Source organism: Pecten maximus, unplaced genomic scaffold (genome assembly GCF_902652985.1).
Source record: "Pecten maximus unplaced genomic scaffold, xPecMax1.1, whole genome shotgun sequence".
Classification (NCBI taxonomy): domain Eukaryota; kingdom Metazoa; phylum Mollusca; class Bivalvia; order Pectinida; family Pectinidae; genus Pecten; species Pecten maximus.
In genome coordinates, this window is record NW_022982135.1 from 334396 (window position 1) to 353787 (window position 19392).

General features: G+C 36.0%; 2 protein-coding genes across 5 annotated transcripts in view; both read left to right on the plus strand.

Moving 5' to 3' along the window:
* Positions 1 to 19392, plus strand: part of LOC117320372 — a 129063-nt gene that overhangs the window by 92680 nt on the left and 16991 nt on the right. Inside the window, exons 1-3 of one of the 4 annotated variants that reach the window (XM_033874976.1) lie at positions 13795 to 13850; positions 14169 to 14224; positions 19070 to 19124. The exons of 1 other annotated variant lie outside the window; for it this stretch is intronic. In XM_033874976.1, the coding sequence (XP_033730867.1) occupies positions 19095 to 19124 (30 nt within the window). In that variant the 5' untranslated portion in view covers positions 13795 to 13850; positions 14169 to 14224; positions 19070 to 19094. Of the gene's footprint in view, positions 1 to 13794; positions 13851 to 14045; positions 14119 to 14168; positions 14225 to 14455; positions 14543 to 19069; positions 19125 to 19392 lie in introns of those variants that run through there. 2 more of the 4 variants (XM_033874978.1, XM_033874975.1) reach the window with 2 other exon arrangements.
* LOC117320373 overlaps positions 1 to 19392 on the plus strand; it is a 359054-nt gene that overhangs the window by 72556 nt on the left and 267106 nt on the right. The gene's annotated exons all lie outside the window — the stretch shown is intronic.

Genomic DNA, 19392 nt, shown 5'->3' on the forward strand with positions numbered 1-19392 from the left:
AGTTTACCTGTAGAAAATGTAGGTATAGTCTGTTTCAGTATACATGGGACTTAAAAGTGACTAACAAGCGAAGAAAATGTTTAAGAATACCTTTAAAAGTAAAATAAAATATACATTCATATATACGTATTAATAACCAGAGACATATGTATATATGTCTCTGTAATAACATAATACATATAGTGATAATTGTATTACCTATATTGATAATGATATTACACAACACATGAAAAATGAAATAATGGAAAAAATCTTTCATTATTAAAAATGCACCATATACATGCAGGTACCAATGATATACAGTGTACCTTCAATTATTTTTTTCTTGTTTTTCCCCTTTTAATAAGATATGATTACTATGTTATAATAAGCATCTAATTCTTACTAAATGAGTTATTGTTTCAAAAAAATAAAGGTGCATTTTGTTATAATCACATAAAGAGTTAACGGCACAAACTACAATGATATGTAGTCAAGACTGTTTATCAGAGTATGCATACATAACCAATAAAAAACAATAAATTATCATGTCCTCAAAATTAGAATAAACAGTACACACCTTGGTCCAAACCAAAAGTTCATAAGATAAGATAGAAAGAGATGTAATTATTAAGAATTGTAGTGAAAACGATCTGAAAATGAAACATTTACCATCTTTTATTGATTCATTAAGCTTACACAGATTCGACGACTGTTTGCAAGTAATAGGAAATGGCAGTCAATTTTTAAAACATTCAGTACATGGTAATACAGTTATTTTAGCAAATAGCAGTTTAGATTATTTTTGAAATGCCAAAAAACTTGTAAGAATTAATTTTGGAAAGATGTTCTTCGATGAAGTTGGTGTATATTTTCCAAGAAGACAGAATGTTCTGAAAATAACAATGCACTAAAAATTTATAACCTATTTGGTATAATAATTTAGTAACAATAGAAAATAAGAGCATTTTTTTATATAGATTGGTATAGAAAAGGATTTATATAAAAAATGTAAAGTCAAAGGAAATAGCAATGGTAGATTTTACAGCTATACAGAATTAATGGAGAAATTCAATATTCATACTAACTTTCTCACTTATCAAAGTGTCACAAGTGCTATAGAAAAAGAATTTTTCCAAAGAAGATATCTCCACTGAATTCATAAAACTACCTTACATAGTAATACATACCTGCCAACTTAGATTTTTTTTCAAACAGAATAGAGGAGCAAGATAATTTTATAACTGTCTGTTTAAAAATAATATAGCATCTTCTGGAAAAAGGAAATCGGGGAAGCATTGTTTGATTTTGATGAAAATACATCTATAACACAAGATGCCAGGAAAAGAGTCTGTGTTTATCAGCTTTGAAAAATTACATCAAAGAGACAATATACCACACTCTAAGATATTGCAACCAGAAAAGGGGGAATCATCTTAACATCTTTAATAAGGACTGGAAAAAATGGGAAAGACTACTGGTCTCTACAAAAATTATAAAAATGTTTAGAGGTTTCATTCTATTTTTGGAATTTCATATTTTATATGAAAATATACATTTGAAGAATGTGTATCCTATACTCAACTTAGGCTTGAGAAAATGCTGACCTGCTTTAGATTTCACAGGAAGGACTATAAAGTATTCATTTTAGCAGTTATAATCACAGTAATCTGTGCTAATGGAAATATAAATACAGTATACTATAAAACACACGTTAGCTTTTACCTTCCCACAAACAGCCAGAATTATTGTCAAAGATCTACATTGTCCTTCACCTTTTGATCCAAATGACCTTGACCTCTCACCCAGAGTGACCTAGCTTTGTCGTGGTCAGGAGTCGGTCAATAAGTATGAAAGTTAAGGAACTATTGTGGATGGACAGACAAACAAACCGACAGAGTGTTAACTATAGGGCACCTGTATGGACCTGATTAAGAAAAACCATGTCATTCAGGGCTCCATAGGTCACAGAACACATTATATGAAGTCATAATTAATTGCCTTTACATGGTTCAAAGACGGCTCAGACCAAAGTTGGACAAAAACCTATCACTAATTTGAAGCAGAAAAAGGAAATTTGCCCATTAGATTTGAAGAAAATTAAAATCTAAATAGTGTACAGAGGATAATTGGGCTGCAATATGCCATAAAAATATAGGAGACTGGACAAATGTTTTCGTTCATTCTAAAAAAATCTACATAATCAGCACTTGTTATTAATGGCAGAGAAAATAATAAATTACATCTGAAATCAGCATGTCATGTGTTTGATATATAGTATTCAGTAAAAGAACACATGCACAATAGTGCATCAAACACAGTCATTAGTACATACATGTATTTGTGATGTATTTGTGACACTTGGACAAGGACGAACGGAAACTTTTCCTTTAATCCATGATAATTCTGTTTACTGCTGAAGGTGACTATAACCTGACAAAAAGTCTGATATTTCCTCAACTAAAAAGATATTTGTGCGCGAGTAAACATTCTTTGTATACATGGCATTTTATGGTTTATGTATAGAAATCTAGAGTATTTTAATTGAGTAACAATAATACATGTAATTTTATATATTTAGTAGAAAGAGACAGACGGACTAACATTCTTAAAAATAATAATAATAATCAAATATATTTGTAGGAAAGAGTCAGGCCTTAAAACCATTAAATAAAACCAGTCTGATGTTTTCAGTAGGTATGAAAGGTTGTATAGGAAAAGGAGTTACCTCCCTTGCAAAGTTGTTGGTTTGGTTTTGGTTTTTTATCAGGCCTTATGTCGTAATATTTACAAATTAATGATCACATTACATACAAATTGATGTTATAGAAGTGAATTTTATTAGTATTTTAATATTTTTTGTGTATTTGAGTGTATTTGCATGAGTATATATTTGAGTATATTTGAGTAAAAAGTCAAGCCCGTTATGATTACATCGTTTTAAGTGTTTGTTTTACATTTATTTGTATTTGGTCCTTGTTAACAGAATTGTCTCCTCAAACAGTTTTTGTCATACAACCTGGCAATGGTCAAGACAATGCTGTGATTAAAAAGAAGTATTGGGAAATTAATCGTAATTGTACCAAAAGCAGAAAGAGGAAGTAAAAAGATGGAAATTCCGATGATGTAGCACGGTTAATGGGTAAATGTTATCTAACAGAGAAAACAGCCGAGGTGGCACGGACAAGCCAGTCGAGCTTGTCATCGGAGCAGTGAATCTTTCCCAAGAACGTCATAACATTTAGAAACGTTACCACCAAGTGTTAATTTAACGTAAGGTAATTATCTGATATGGTGTTAGCCTCATTGTAACAATGTATTGTACTTTACCGCCTTGTGAACCTAATGTGTAATATCACTCCAAAGTGACTAATTATGTTTACAGGACTGACAAACTACACACCATGTGTACTCTACATGGCCTCCGAGACCACACTTATACTTCTGGGTCGTTATACTTAACATTCAAACTCAGTCACATTGCTTGGTGTCAGTACATATTTTGCTCTCTTTGATACTCTAGATTTCCACATTACTGTGCCCCCAGGGGACCCTTGACCACTTGACCACTATAATTACCTGATTACTACTAAATAAGTGACCCCCAAATGTGTCCATGTAATTATTTCCTTTAAAAACTTTCAGAATAAAAAAGTTAGACATACTGAGATATCAAATAAAAAAGTTATTCACCGATGTATTCAAAAATCTTTTTTAAATCTTGAAATTTCCAGTTTTCCTTTAAGCCAAATGCTCCCAAACAACTTGATTGGGGGAGTCCTTGAGACATCAGTGTATAAAAATAACTCGCCACATTTATATTTATCGCGAGATGTGTCACGGAGCCGAGGACGAGGCTATAACAACGTGTGCTGCATATAAACTACAAACATGGTCGTCAGGGTTAGAAACTAACTTTTTCAATATATTAGTCCAAAGGACTAGTAAAATGTTTAGGTACTAGTCCCGTGGTATTGTGACTAGTCCTCAGGGCTTCAGCCTCAGCTGAAACACTAAGTGACGAACAAAACGCGAAGTGATATATCGACCACCAGCGTGGGTATTTTAGTTGGATGCCAATTTTGTAACAGGAGAGGAGAAAATATAGCGGCCAGACCGGGGCTCGAACCCAGGATCTTCGAACACTAGCCAGATGCTCTACCAATTTAGCTACCTGGTCACCGATGATCAACTCAGTCCAGTCCCGCTACACTATTATAACATGTCATCTTCCCAAACGTCCTAATTTTAAAAGCTCAAACAATGGCATATACACTATAGGTCTACTCAGAGACGTAAACATCACATATATGTGATATATACATCTCTGGTCTACTATACAGCGAGATGACAAAATAATCTTACTTGCGCTATCAATTTTTTTTTCTAGCCTTTCTGACCAATTTTTTTGGGGCATATTTTTAGCCCACCATCATCAGATGGTGGGCTATTCAAATCGCCCTGCGTCCGTGGTCCGTCGTCCGTCCGTCCGTCCGTCCCTCCGTCCGTCCGTAAACAATTCTTGTTATCACTATTTCTAAGAAAGTACTGAAGGGATCTTTCTCAGATTTCATATGTAGGTTCCCCTTGGTGCCTAGTTATGCATATCGCATTTTGAGACCTAACGGAAAACAACATGGCCGACAGGCAGCCATCTTGGATTTTGACAATTGAAGTTTGTTATCGCTATTTCTCAGAAAGTACTAAAGGGATCTTTCTCAAATTTCATATGTAGGTTCCCCTTGCTGCCTAGTTATGCATAAAGCATTTTGAGACCAATCGGAAAACAACATGGCCGACAGGCAGCCATCTTGGATTTTGACAATTGAAGTTTGTTATCGCTATTTCTCAGAAAGTACTGAAGGGATCTTTCTCAAATTTCATATGTAGGTTCCCCTTGCTGCCTAGTTATGCATATTGGATTTTGAGACCAATCGGAAAACAACATGGCCGACAGGCAGCCATCTTGGATTTTGACAATTGAAAATTGTTATCGCTATTTCTCAAAAAGTTTTGAAGGGATCTTTCTCAAATTTCATATGTAGGTTCCCCTTGCTGCCTAGTTATGCATATTGCATTTTGAGACCAATCGGAAAACAACATGGCCGACAGGCAGCCATCTTGGATTTTGACAATTGAAGTTTGTTATCGCTATTTCTCAAAAAGTACTGAAGGGATCTTTCTCAAATTTCATATGTAGGTTCCCCTTGGTGCCTTGTTATGAATATTGCATTTTAAGACCAATCGGAAAACAACATGGCCGACAGGCAGCCATCTTGGATTTTGACAATTGAAGTTTGTTATTGCTAATTCTCAGAAGGTACTGAAGGGATCTTTCTCAAATTTCATATGTAGGTTCCCCTTGGTGCCTAGTTATGCATATTGCATTTTGAGACCAATCGGAAAACAACATGGCCGACAGGCAGCCATCTTGGATTTTGACAATTGAAGTTTGTTATCGCTATTTCTCAGAAGGTACTGAAGGGATCTTTCTCAAATTTCATATGTAGGTTCCCCTTGGTGCCTAGTTATGCATATTGCATTTTGAGACCAATCGCAAAACAACATGGCCGACAGGCAGCCATCTTGGATTTTGACAATTGAAGTTTGTTATCGCTATTTCTCAGAATGTACTGAAGGGATCTTTCTCAAATTTCATATGTAGGTTCCCCTTGCTGCCTAGTTATGCATAAAGCATTTTGAGACCAATCGAAAAAAAACATGGCCGACAGGCAGCCATCTTGGATTTTGACAATTGAAGTTTGTTATCGCTATTTCTCAGAAAGTGATGAAGGGATCTTTCTCAAATTTCATATGTAGGTTCTTCTCGGTGCCTAGTTATTCATATTGCAATTTGAGACTAATCGGAAAACAACATGGCCGATAGGCAGCCATCTTAGATCTTGACAATTGAAACTTGTTATCGCTATTTCTAAGAAAGTGCTGAAGGGATCTTTCTCAAATTTCATATGTATGTTCCCCTTGGTCCCTGGTGTTGAATTTTGGGACCAATCCGAAAGCAACATGGCGGACAGACAGCCATTATCGCTAAATCCTAAATTTTATATATAGGTACCCCTTGTTTGAAAAGTACTAGAGGGCTGTTTCTGAATTTACACAGATTAGTAAGACTTAGAAGGGAAAAGTAGAGAAAAGATCAATCTGACATGGAACCTATAAAGATCATTCAATGGTGGGCGCCAAGATCCCTCTGGGATCTCTTGTTATAAAATTTTATACACTTTTAAGGACATGTTTTAACCCTTTCCTCACATGTATATTAGCATAAATATATCCATTTCTTAATTTTGCAAGATAAAGACTTGATAAAAATGTAGTAGTGTGAAATACTGTTGTCACACCGTGATTTAATTTAATTAGACAGTACACATAAACACAAAGTAATTTTTTTCTAAAACGATACATACATTTAACTCGGAGGATTTTCATTGATGGTCCTGAGGAAGTGTTGTTATTTTTCAGGTCGGTCAGAAATCAAAGATGGCCCCCATGGCAACCATCTTGAAAAACACATGTTAAATTTCTTCATCAGTTCCACTTGTGCGATTGAGCTGGAAATTGGTGAGGAGAGCCAATAAAGTGTTGTTATTTCTCGGCTTCGTAAAAACTTTGAAATGGTACTGGTAGCAGTGGTGGCCATTTTGTAACATGATTGCACAATCATGGTTTTCCTGAACAACACCTATTTCAAACTTCTTCTCAAATTCCCCCAGTGGGATTCAGTTCTTACTTACCAGAAATGATTCTGAGATGATCCTGACCAAGTGTTGTTATTTTTCAGATCGGTCAGAAATTCAAGATGGCCGCCATGGCAACCATCTTGAAAAATACATTTAAAACTTCTCCAGTTCCATTGGTGCGATTGAGCTGGAAATTGATGAATATGTTAAGGAAGTAGAACCAACAAAGTGTTGTTATTTTTCGGCCCCGTAAAAACTTTGACATGGCAGCCATGTCAGCCATTTTGTAACATGATTGCGCAATCATGGTTCTTCTTAACAACACCTATTTCAAACTTCTCAAATTCAACCAGTGGAATTCAGCTCTTACTTACCAGAAATGATCCTAAGATAGTCTTGATCAAGTGTTGTTGTTATTTTTCGGAATGATCCAAATTCCAAGATGGCCACCATGGCCCACAGTGCCACTATATATTATGCATACTACATGTAATAGTATAAGGGTCTTTAATTTAGAGTCAGATGACCGTTAAGGCCCCTGGGCCTCTTGTATGTGGTGAAAATGTTGTGCAGACATTCATATTAATTTGATAAAACCATATCATTTTAAATACCTAGTATATTTAAACTTATTAAGTTACTCAAAGTAGAAAATATGAAATAACTTAACAATTTAGGAAAATAATGACCACAAGCAAATAGATGCAGGAAAGATTTTTTTGATCAGATTTTTAGGTCACCTGAGACAAAGTCTCAAGTGACCTATTCTAATCCCCTTTTGTCTGTCGTCGTCCGTCGTCTGTCCGTAAACAATTTACATTTTCAACTTTTTCTCCAAAACCACTGAACCAAATTCAATGAAATTTTGCAGGGAGCTTCTATGGGTAAAGATCAACTAAAATTGTGAATTATATATATATGGTCCCCATCCCCCAGGGGCGTGAGGGGCGGGGCCAAAAAGGGTCGAATTGACTGAAATTTCAAAAATCTTCTTCTCTACTCTCATGATCAGATATGGTAGAATCAAACACTCTTCATAGATGGAATGATCTTAAGATGCTTTACCAAAATTGTGAGTTTCATGACCCTGGGGTCTCGCGTTTGCCCCTGGGGAGGGGGTAAACTTTACTATAGTTTATATAGGGAAATCACATTTTGGACTATTATTTGTTGGATTTGTATTGGAATTCATTCTAATTTGGTTCAAATTATCAGCATAGGATGACAGTTTGATGGTATGTACATGTTGACCCTGGTTGACCCCCAGGGGCTGGTAGACGGGACCAAAAAGGGTCAAATTGACTGAAATTTCAAAAATCTTCTTCTTACAAACCAAATAAGGTAGAATCAAATACTCTTCACAGATGGAAGGGTCTAAAGGTGCTGTTACCATAATTGTGAATTTCCTAGCCCTGGGGTCTCAAATTTGCCCTATGGGAGGGGATAAACTTTACTATAGTTATAGGGAAATCACATTTTTATCCAGTGTTTTTTTCAGGTAATTTTTTTCAACAGCCTATGCCTTTTCAATTGGGAAAATAATTGCGGTATTTGGTGAATTTGGGAAAATAGCAAATAATGACAAAATACTTAAATAAGTCAAAACACTTCATTTATTGGCTTTTCTAGTCTGCCTCATGATATGAAAAGTCGGTAGCAAGCATCCTGGGTTATTACTTAGACTACAAAACAAAGGAAGTTTTCTTGTTTTCATCATGGTGTTTGTCTACGGACTCTCTGAAACGCTTGCCTGCATGTACTTTGTGGAAAGCGCAACAGTGATCAGGATTCGAGTTATCTCCCTTATACCATTGATACGACTACCAGGTAATTGAGGCCAACTTGCCTATCGCAGAAGTAAATTTGTCAGTCTACTCAGTAGACTGACAAATTTACTTCCACGATAGGCAAGTTCTAGGAATGAAACACAATATAGATAACAGATACCCAGATAGAAATTCAATACATTTTTTTTTTCTAAATTGGGAAAAATAATGTTTCAAAATTGGGAAAATACAACTTTTTTTGGCTAGGGGAAACAGCCTAAAGTCGGCTGTAGATCTGGCCAAAAAAAATCACTGTTATCTCCCGCGAAACGGGTTTTCACATAACCGTTAAATGCAGCTCCTTGAAATTTTCTGTATATATTATATTATATATACTAAGTTCCCTAGTTGTGCCTTTTGCTATTGCGGACCTTCCATTTTCCGTATTTTTTCTGTAACCATGAAAACCTAGTCAAAAATACCAAATTACTGTTTCCTTTTGTTTCCGAGCTATAACTCAAAAACCGTTCAACGCAGCTCCTCGAAAATTTCTGTATATATCAGACTAGTGCCTTAGTTGTGCCTTTTGCTATTGCGGACCTTCCATTTTCGGTATTTTTTCTGTCACCATGGAAACTTAATCAAAAATACTAAATTACTGTTTCCTTTTGTTTCCAGGCTATAACTCCATAACTGTTCAATGCAGCTCCTTGAAACATTCTGAATATATCAGACTAGTTGAGCCTTTTGCTATTGTGGACATTCCATTTTCGGTCACCATGGAGACTTAATAAAAAATACCAAATTACTGTTTCTTAATCACTCTTACTTTGAGCTTGATATATACATGTATTTGGGTTTTCATACCAACTGCGGGGCGCGGGGGATAATGCCAAGCTTTGCGGCTCCTTGTTCACTCTGACATAGTGATTTAATGTGATATAGTGATTTAATTAACATTCAAGTAATTTAATGTGACATAGTGATTTAATGTGACATAGTGATTTAATATGACATAGTGATTTAATGTGATATAGTGATTTAATGTGACATAGTTATTTAATTAACATAGTAATTTAATATGACATAGTGATTTAATGTGACATAGTGATTTAATGTAACATAGTGATTTAATACGACATAGCGATTTAATATGGCATTGCGATTTAATATGACATAGTGATTTAATATGACATAGTGATCTGATATGACAGTGATTTAATATGACATAGTGATTTAATATGACATAGTGATTTAATATGACATAGTGATTTAATATGACAGTGATTTAATATGACATAGTGATTTAATATGACAGTGATTTAATATGACATAGTGATCTGATATGACATAGTGATTTAATATGACATAGTGATTTAATGTGACATAGTGATTTAATATGACATAGTGATTTAATATGACATAGTGATCTGATATGACATAGTGATTTAATGTGACATAGTGATTTAATATGACATAGTGATTTAATGTGACATTGTCATTTAATGTGACAATGATTTAATATGACAGTGATTTAATATGACATAGTGATTTAATATGACAGTGATTTAATGTGACATAGTGATTTAGTATGACAGTGATTTAATATGAAATAGTGATTTGATATGACAGTGATTTAATATGACATAGTGATTTAATATGACATAGTGATTTAATGTGACATAGTGATTTAATGTGACATAGTGATTTAATATCACATAGTGATTTAATGTAACAGTGATTTAATGTGACATAGTGATTTAATATGACAGTGATTTAATATGACATAGTGATTTAATATGACATAGTGATTTAATATGACATAGTGATTTAATATCACATAGTGATTTAATGTAACAGTGATTTAATGTGACATAGTGATTTAATATGACAGTGATTTAATATGACATAGAGATCTGATATGACAGTGATTTAATATGACATAGTGATTTAATGTGACATAGTGATTTAATATGACAGTGATTTAATATGACATAGTGATAAAATCAATATCTTAAAAACTTATGTACAGATTTAAGGTTTAGTATGATAGGAGGGACACCTAGTATCTGGATACAAATCAATAATTCCGACCAAATGTGTTGTATAGAGTTATTCGGGATGCTGAACATCACTATTTGGATTTTGTTGCCAAAACAACCAAGCTGAAGCACAAAATGGTTTTGATTGCTTAAAATTAAACATCAATATATTCTGTCCAAGTTTGGTGTACAAGAATATTAGGGGATATCAAACAGCACTGTACAGACTGTTGCCATGACAACCATGCTGAAGCAAACTGAAGCCTCTTATTGGTTGAAATTTAGATACTGCCGTATCTCAATAAATTTGATATCTAGGTGAATTAAGGATATCGAATAAATATTGGCCTTTGATTGGTTGATTTATATATTGATTGAAATGGGTTGTTTTTGTTATAAATTTGCATATGAATTATCTGTGTTTGTGCACACCTGTTTTAATTTTACATGTTGAGGGAAATTCAAGGTTATACATAAAATATTGAATTCACTGGGACTGAAACTAAAACAGTAAAAACAGCATCAGCAGGGGGTATTAGTTATCCTGGGGATGACAGTTCCAGTTCTGTTTGTATTTTCGGAATTCCTAGTTGAAATCAGTGGTATTTTAGTGATGTTTTTAGCTCACCTGGACCGAAGGTCCGGTGAGCTTATGCCATGGCGCAGCGTCCGTCGTCCGTCGTCCGTCGTCCGTCCGTCCGTCAACATTTGCTTCAAATCGCTACTAGTCATAAAGTTCTTATTGGATTTTGACCAAATTTGGCCAGAAACATCCTTGGCAGAATGGGAACAGATTTTGCATAAATGGTGACTCTGACCCCTGAGGGGCCAAAGGGGCGGGGCCCAATAGGGGAAATAGAGGTAATTCCTTTAAATCGCTACTAGTCATAAAGTTATGAATGGATTTCAACCCAATTTGGTCAGAAACATCCTTGGGGGAAGGGGAACAGATTTTGCATAAATGGTGATTCTGACCCCCGAGGGGCCAAAGGGGCGGGGCCCAATAGGGGTAATAGAGGTAATTCCTTTAAATCACTACTAGTCATAAAGTTAAGAATGGATTTCAACCAAATTTGGTCAGAAACATCCTTGGGGGAAGGGGAAAAGATTTTGCATAAATGGTGGCTGTGACCCCCGAGGGGCCAAAGGGGCGGGGCCCAATAGGGGAAATTAAGGTAATTCCTTTAAATCACTACTTGTCATAAAGTTATGAATGGATTTCAACCCAATTTGGTCAGAAACATCCTTGGGGGAAGGGGAAGAGATTTTGCATAAATGGTGATTCTGACCCCCGAGGGGCCAAAGGGGCGGGGCCCAATAGGGGTAATAGAGGTAAGTCCTTTCAATCACTACTAGTCATAAAGTTATGAATGGATTTGAACCCAATTTGGTCAGAAACATCCTTGGGGAAAGGTGAACAGATTTTGCATAAATGGTGGCTCTGACCCCCAAGGGGCCAAAGGGGCGGGCCCAATAGGTGAAATAGAGGTAATTCCTTAAAATCACTACTAGTCATAAAGTTATGAATGGATTTGAACCCAATTTGGTCAGAAACATCCTTGGGGGAAGGGGAACAGATTTTGCATAAATGGTGATTCTGACCCCCGAGGGGCCAAAGGGGCGGGGCCCAATAGGGGTAATAGAGGTAATTCCTTTAAATCGCTACTAGTCATAAAGTTATGAATGGATTTGAACCCAATTTGGTCAGAAACATCCTTGGGGAAAGGGGAACAGATTTTGCATAAATGGTGATTCTGACCCCCAAGGGGCAAATGGGGCGGGCCCAATAGGGGAAATAGAGGTAATTCCTTTAAATCGCTACTAGTCATAAAGTGATGAATGCATGTTCCATAAACAATTCTTGAGGTCTTTCAGACCTTAGAGAGTCTGGACTTCATTAATCTTTAAAGCAGTTCGGATTCCCACACTATAACCATATATAGCATTGTTAGAGTTTTACAAATAAAACAATTTGAATATGAACATTATTTCGACATTTGGTCTAATCCAACCAGGTGAGCGATACAGGCCCCATGGGCCTCTTGTTTACCATTACACTAAATATGAGTACATCTATTACAGGAATGCACCGATGAAGGTATGATGTGGCACATATTATATCGTATGATTAGTTTTCATTTCTGTAGCATATATACATGTACGTTATACCAGTCAGTAAATTCACTTTGCTAATATTACAGGGAATACTTGCTACTATACATTTAAGAAAGATTTAAGCCTCCAACCACTTTTTAGGTCATGTGAGCGAAGCTCAGTGACCTTTTCCAATCCGCCTTCGTCCATCGTCGTGCATCGTCCATCGAGTTAACATTTCACATTTTTGACTTCTTCTCAAAAACTATCTTTGATGAAATTTTGCAGAAATCTTCCTTCGCTACAGGTCTACCAACATTGTAATTATATGGTCCTTGGGAGGGGGTAAATTTGACTATAGGTTATACAGGAAACTCACTCTTTTAAGCATGAATTCTACAATATTCATTGGAAAATGGTTAGCATCAGAGAATGTCAAGGTCAAGTCCTTGTTATGGGGATCAAAAATAATAAATCTCAAATAGGGTATTTTTTGATCTCATATGAAAGAACATGATCCACTGAAACAGAATGTGTAAGTTTTATGACAATCAGATGAAAAATAACAGATATATGGCACTTTGAAAAAAATTCAAGCAATTTTTTCCTGCCAAAATTAAAAAATCATCCAAAATTCGAGATTAAAGGTTCTGCTCTTTTATCTATTCATGTGAAGGCTTGATGTTTGGCACATTGATAGCATGTATGGCTGGCTTCAATTATAATGCTTATCTTTGTCCTTGACCTTCATTCAAGGTAACAAGGGTTAAATAGATGATTTTTTTTTTTAAAACTCCAAATTTGTTCAAAATGATTTGTTTTGGTTTTTAAAGAACCTGCTATTATGAAGGTGTGTGCAAGGTTTCTAGGTCAAATCATCAAAAATTGTCAAAGATATGGCTCTTTGAAGAATATTTTCCTGCCAAAATCCAAATTATCCATCAATTGCAATTAAAATAAATATTTTTTATTTTTCACTACTGTGAAACATATACACTTGATAATAAGCACATCACAAATTACTGGCTGCAATAGTTATGCATATAATTGACCTCGACCATCAAAGTTCAAGGTCACAGTAATCAAATGACTGGTTAACGAACAAAAGTAACGAGAAAACATAGGTATAGCATTTGAATGTGACTGTCATATCGCTAGCATATCTTAGATCATTTCCTTGATGTTAATCTCATGTTTTAGGTCCAATACTCTTCATGGATGGAATGGTCTTGGGGTGATTTATTAAAATTGTCATTATACCTGAGGAGGCGTCACGATTCAGTCTATAGGGCCAACAGGACAAGTTTTACCCAACATCAGGTAAGCATCACACATTATAAATGTAAATTTTATATAATATACCTGAGGAGGCGTACATCACGATTCGGTCTATAGGGCCAACAGGACACTTTAGTTTAACCCAACATCCGGTGAGCATCACACATTATAAATGTAAATTTTATATAATATACCTGAGGAGGCGTACATCACGATTCGGTCTATAGGGCCAACAGGACAAGTTTAACCCAACATCAGGTAAGCATCACACATTATAAATGTAAATTTTATATAATATACCTGAGGAGGCGTACATCACGATTCGGTCTATAGGGCCAACAGGACAAGTTTAACCCAACATCAGGTAAGCATCACACATTATAAATGTAAATTTTATATAATATACCCGAGGAGGTGTACATCACGATTCGGTCTATAGGGCCAACAGGACAAGTTTAACCTATCATCCGGTGAGCATCACACATTATAAATGTAAATTTTATATAATATACCTGAGGAGGCGTACATCACGATTCGGTCTATAGGGCCAACTGGACAAGTTTAACCCAACATCAGGTAAGCATCACACATTATAAATGTAAATTTTATATAATATACCTGAGGAGGTGTACATCACGATTCGGTCTATAGGGCCAACAGGACAAGTTTAACCCAACATCAGGTAAGCGTGACACATTATAAATGTAAATTTGATTAGGTATCTGACCCGAAGGGTTAGGATGACCTGTAGTCAATGTGCTTCGTCCGCCGTAGTTGATATTTAGCCTGTAGCATACTGGGGTAAAGGGATACTAAGTTTGTTAAAATAAATTACCTTTACTTTTTTTCAAGGTAACATGGGTCAAATAGGCCAAAACCTTTAAAAAAAACTTCTTCTCAATAACCAAGAGGCCCAGGGACTTATATTTGGCCTGTAGTATGCTAGGTGGAAGGGCTACCAATTTTTAACGTCAGGGTGCCTTTGACACCTGCCGTTATAGGCGTGGTGGGAAAATGTTGTTACTGACAGATCCCTTCCGGCTAACTATTCCTCTTTTCTGTCATACAAATGATATACATCCGCAGCCTAATATAGTTCCTATTTTGATAGCAATTATTGACACGATTTGAGTGATGTTAACCGTGTTTACTGCAATTATTAAAAATGAAATGTGAATGTTTGGTATTCTAGACTATTTTAGAGTATAAATATAAACATTTTCCTCGTCAGTATATGCAATTTTGTTGGCGTAGGATTACGTAGTTCTGTCTCGATACTGCCTTGAAAACGAAAGTGGAAAAATCACTTTCACAGAGAAACTATCCACATCTGTTCATCCTGAGTTCATATGCAGGAACATTTGATAGCTTAAAACCAATCCTATTTACGTAGTCAAATGCACCCGAGCATTCCACGAGATAACTTCAGCTGTCACGTGACTCATCACTAGTCAGCCAAAATGGCGGTTATGTCTACTGTAACTAAACCAACGACCGCTCGCAGTTTCATATTCATTTGTAAGTCGCTAGAATACGCAAGAAATATGACCAGGAATTGAGGGCAAGTTTTAACAAACTACATTGCCGTTTTTCGTGAGGATTTTATTAAATAAGGTTATTATTTGTTGTTTGAAAAGAATCTAATGATTATAATCCGTGACTGATGTACTGGCGTCGGTGTGAAAACTAGATATGTCTCGTCGGACAACGCGACCGCAGTTTTCTATCGGAGTGAAAATGTGTTACTATGGGTCATAAAATAGATGTTTGATAGGCCTTATTAATAACTTATAGTATAAATAAAATAAAATAACTTCGGCTGTGTACATCTTGGATTTTATCTTTAGTTGTAGTTACATTAAACAACATATTCTGTTAATAGACCGATTTGTCGTTCAGTTCTTTTTTCAAAGTTTACAAGCAGCTTTACTGATTCAGGAGTATATCAATAATTTTCCACAAGCATTAAAGAAATGAGGAAAGAACTATACTCAGCTATTGTAAAGTTGTCAGCTGATATATATGTTATACATGTTTTCTTGAATATATATAGAACAGGCAAACCAGGGCCAGATGAAGACATTTCATCTGATACAAATGTAACTATCTGACTATAAAATCCAATTTTAAATTTCTTATGATATGACCTTAGACCCTGACGTTTCTCAGGGCCTTTGGCCCTTTGATTTTCAAATGAATGGCCTTGACCTTCATTTAAGGTCACATGGGTCCAATAGGCCTGTAATGAAGGACCAGACGATTTATTGACATCAATAAGCCTAGCCTACTCTGGTATTTTAATGGAGTGGTTTACTGGTTATCAACCTGGCAAGTGTGTTTAGTGGTTTGTAAGCGACAGTTTATTGGTTGGCGTATTATCGGTGCGAGTATTTAATGATGTAAGGGTATTTTATGATGTAACAGGTTTGATGGTAAAAGCTATAATCATTTTGATCCTCTGTGTGGAGATTTATTTAGTGTAGACAACGTATAGCTGAGAAGAGATTCTGCAGTTTCTGACAAATGTTTTAAAACATTATCGTATAATGATGGAAAATCTTCCAAAAAGACATTGCTGCTTATTTTTTGGATACATTGAAAAAGTATTTTTTACCCACTGATTATCAATGTGTTGAAACTCTAGAGAACGCTCCATAGTAGCTGTAGCTATAGCTTGTCGGCATTTGAATCCTACTTCGAGAAAGTATCTGTAAAAAAACAAGTCAAAATCACAGATTGCTTTAAAAAGATATAAAAATGAACAAATTTAAAAACAAACTATGTCTATTTATAAAATAAATGTTTGTAACATTTACATTGTCAGTTTTTAGGTCACCTGAGACAAAGTCTCAAGTGACCTATTCTAATCACCTTTTGTCCGTCGTCGTGCGTCGTCCGTCGTGCGTCGTCCGTCCGTAAACAATTTACATTTTCGACTTCTTCTCCAAAACCTCTAAACCAAATTCAATGAAATTTAGCAGGAAGCTTCTATGGCTAAAGGTCAATCAAAATTGTAAATTATATGGTCCCCACTCCCTAGGGGCCTGAGGGGCGGGGCTAAAAAGGGTAAAATTGACTAAAACTTCAAAAATCTTCTTCTCTACTCTCAGATATGGTGGAATCAAACACTCTTCATAGATTGAAGGGTCTTAAGGTGCTTTACTGAAATTGTGAATTTCATGACCCTGGGGTCTCAAGTTTGCCCGTGGGGAGGGGGTAAACTTTACTATAGTTTATATAGGGAAATCACGTTTTTGAATGATTTGTTTGATTTCCATTCAAATTCATTCTGACTTGGTAAACATTTTCAGCATGGGATGAAAGTTTGATAATATGCACATGTTGGCCCTGACTGACCCCTAGGGGCTTATGGGCGGGGCCAAAAATGGTCAATTTAATTAACTGAAATATTTCAAATCTCAGGTGACCGTTAAGGCCCATGGGCCTCTTGTTGTATTTAAGGCCAAGTCTAGTCTAAATATGGAATCAAGTGGAAGTGTGTTAGCTAGGATGTAAATGTTCAGAAACGAATTATTACTCCAGGTCCCATAGAATTGGTTATAGCAAGGTTTTACTGTATATAGCATTGCTGGACATAGAAAGATAAACACAATCCTGATGTAAAAAAAGATCTGGAGGTTTTTCCTCAACCCAAATGACTTGTTTTCTGTAAACACAATAATGCTGTAAAAACCATACACCCCTGGTGAGTCTGAACTTTATTTCTGGGTTATATCTTTGAAGCAGTTGAGATCCCCATGCATAACCAAAGAGCATTGTTTGATATCAACAAATAAAGCTACTGACAAATTGAACATGAACATTATTTTGACGTTTGGTCAAATCCATTCAGGCGAGTGATACAGGGCCTGTTGGCCTGTTTTTGTTGTTTTGTTAGCTCACCTGCCCGAAGGGCAAGTGAGCTTATGACGTGGCGCGGCCTCCGTCCGGCGTCAACTTTTCCATTCAAGCAACTTCTTCTCAATAACAAAAAGGCCCAGAGACCTAATATTGGGCCTGTAGCATGCACGGGTGAAGGGCTACCAAGTTTGTTCAAATGAATAATGTTGACCTTCATTCAAGGTCACAGGGGTCAAAAAGGCTAAAATCTTTAAACAACTTCTTCTCAATAGCCATGAGGCCTAGGGAGTTGATATTGGGTCTGTAGCATGCTGGGGTGAAGGGCTACCAAGTGTGTTCAAATGAAGGACCTTGACTTTCATTCAAGGTCACAGGGGTCAAATATGCTAAAAAAAAATAAACGACTTCTTCTAAATAGCCAAAAGACCCAGGGACTTGATATTAAGTCTGTAGCATGCAGGGGTGAAGAGCTACCAAGTTTGTTAAAATGAATGACCTTGACCTTCATTCAAGGTCACAAGAGTCAAAAAGGCTAACGACTTCTTCTCAATAACCAACAGTCCCAGGGAGTTGATATTGGGTCTGTAGCATGCTGGGGTAAAGGGCTACTAAGTTTGTTCAAATGAATGACCTTGACCTTCATTCAAGGTCACAGGAGTCAAAAAGGCTAAAATCTTTAAACGACTTCTTCTCAATAACCAACAGTCCCAGAGACCTAATATTTGGCCTGTACCATGCTGGGGTGAAGGGCTCCCAAGTTTGTTGAAATGAATGACCTTGACCTTTATTCAAGGTCACAGGAGTCAAAAAGCCTAAAATCTTTAAACGACTTCTCAATAACCAAGAGTCCCAGGGAGTTGATATTGGGTCTGTAGCATGCTGGGGTGAAGGGCTACCAAGTTTGTTCAAATGAATGACCCTGACTTACATTCAAGGTCACGTCGATCAAATATGCTTAAATCTTTAAATGACTTTTAGTGAAAAGCCAAAGTGCAGACAGACATTATATTGGTCCTGTAGCAAGCTTTCAAATAACTGCAGGATCCATATATGAAAAGATCACTGCATTGCAGGTCAGCGATTTGGGCCCATAGGGCCCTTGTTTTTGTTGTAGCTTTTTTTTGTGATGTACAAATAAGTTTGTACTAAAAATATACTTTAGTGTACTATTTTTCGGCATGCATGTTTAGTTAGGAACACTACTTTCCAAAACCAAAAAATGGTACCAGCTAGCACATGAATGCATAACTGTAGAAAAGGAGAATTCAACCTTATTTCCACAAGAATATGTTATTTGTCATCACTTTGAAATCATATTGATCAATATCACCACCTGCTTTCTTTTCAGAAGAGCTGTACCTACAAGTAAATCCATGAAAAAGAGGATGGCTGAAATAGCTAGTGTGAGTATAATTTTTTTCTGAAGTCGTGGGAGGCATTTTAGGTGCATCTGTATTGAAACGAAATATATATGAATAAACTAAGCACACATTCCTCTCTGACTTCAACACTGGACATCAGAAATTTTGACAAATCTCCTTTACTGACAGTCAGATACTAATCTGTCTGTTTGTCATTTCTACAGATACCCTCACTGACAATAAAATACTAATCCCTCTGTTAGTCATTTCTACAGATACCCTCACTGACAATAAAATACTAATCCCTCTG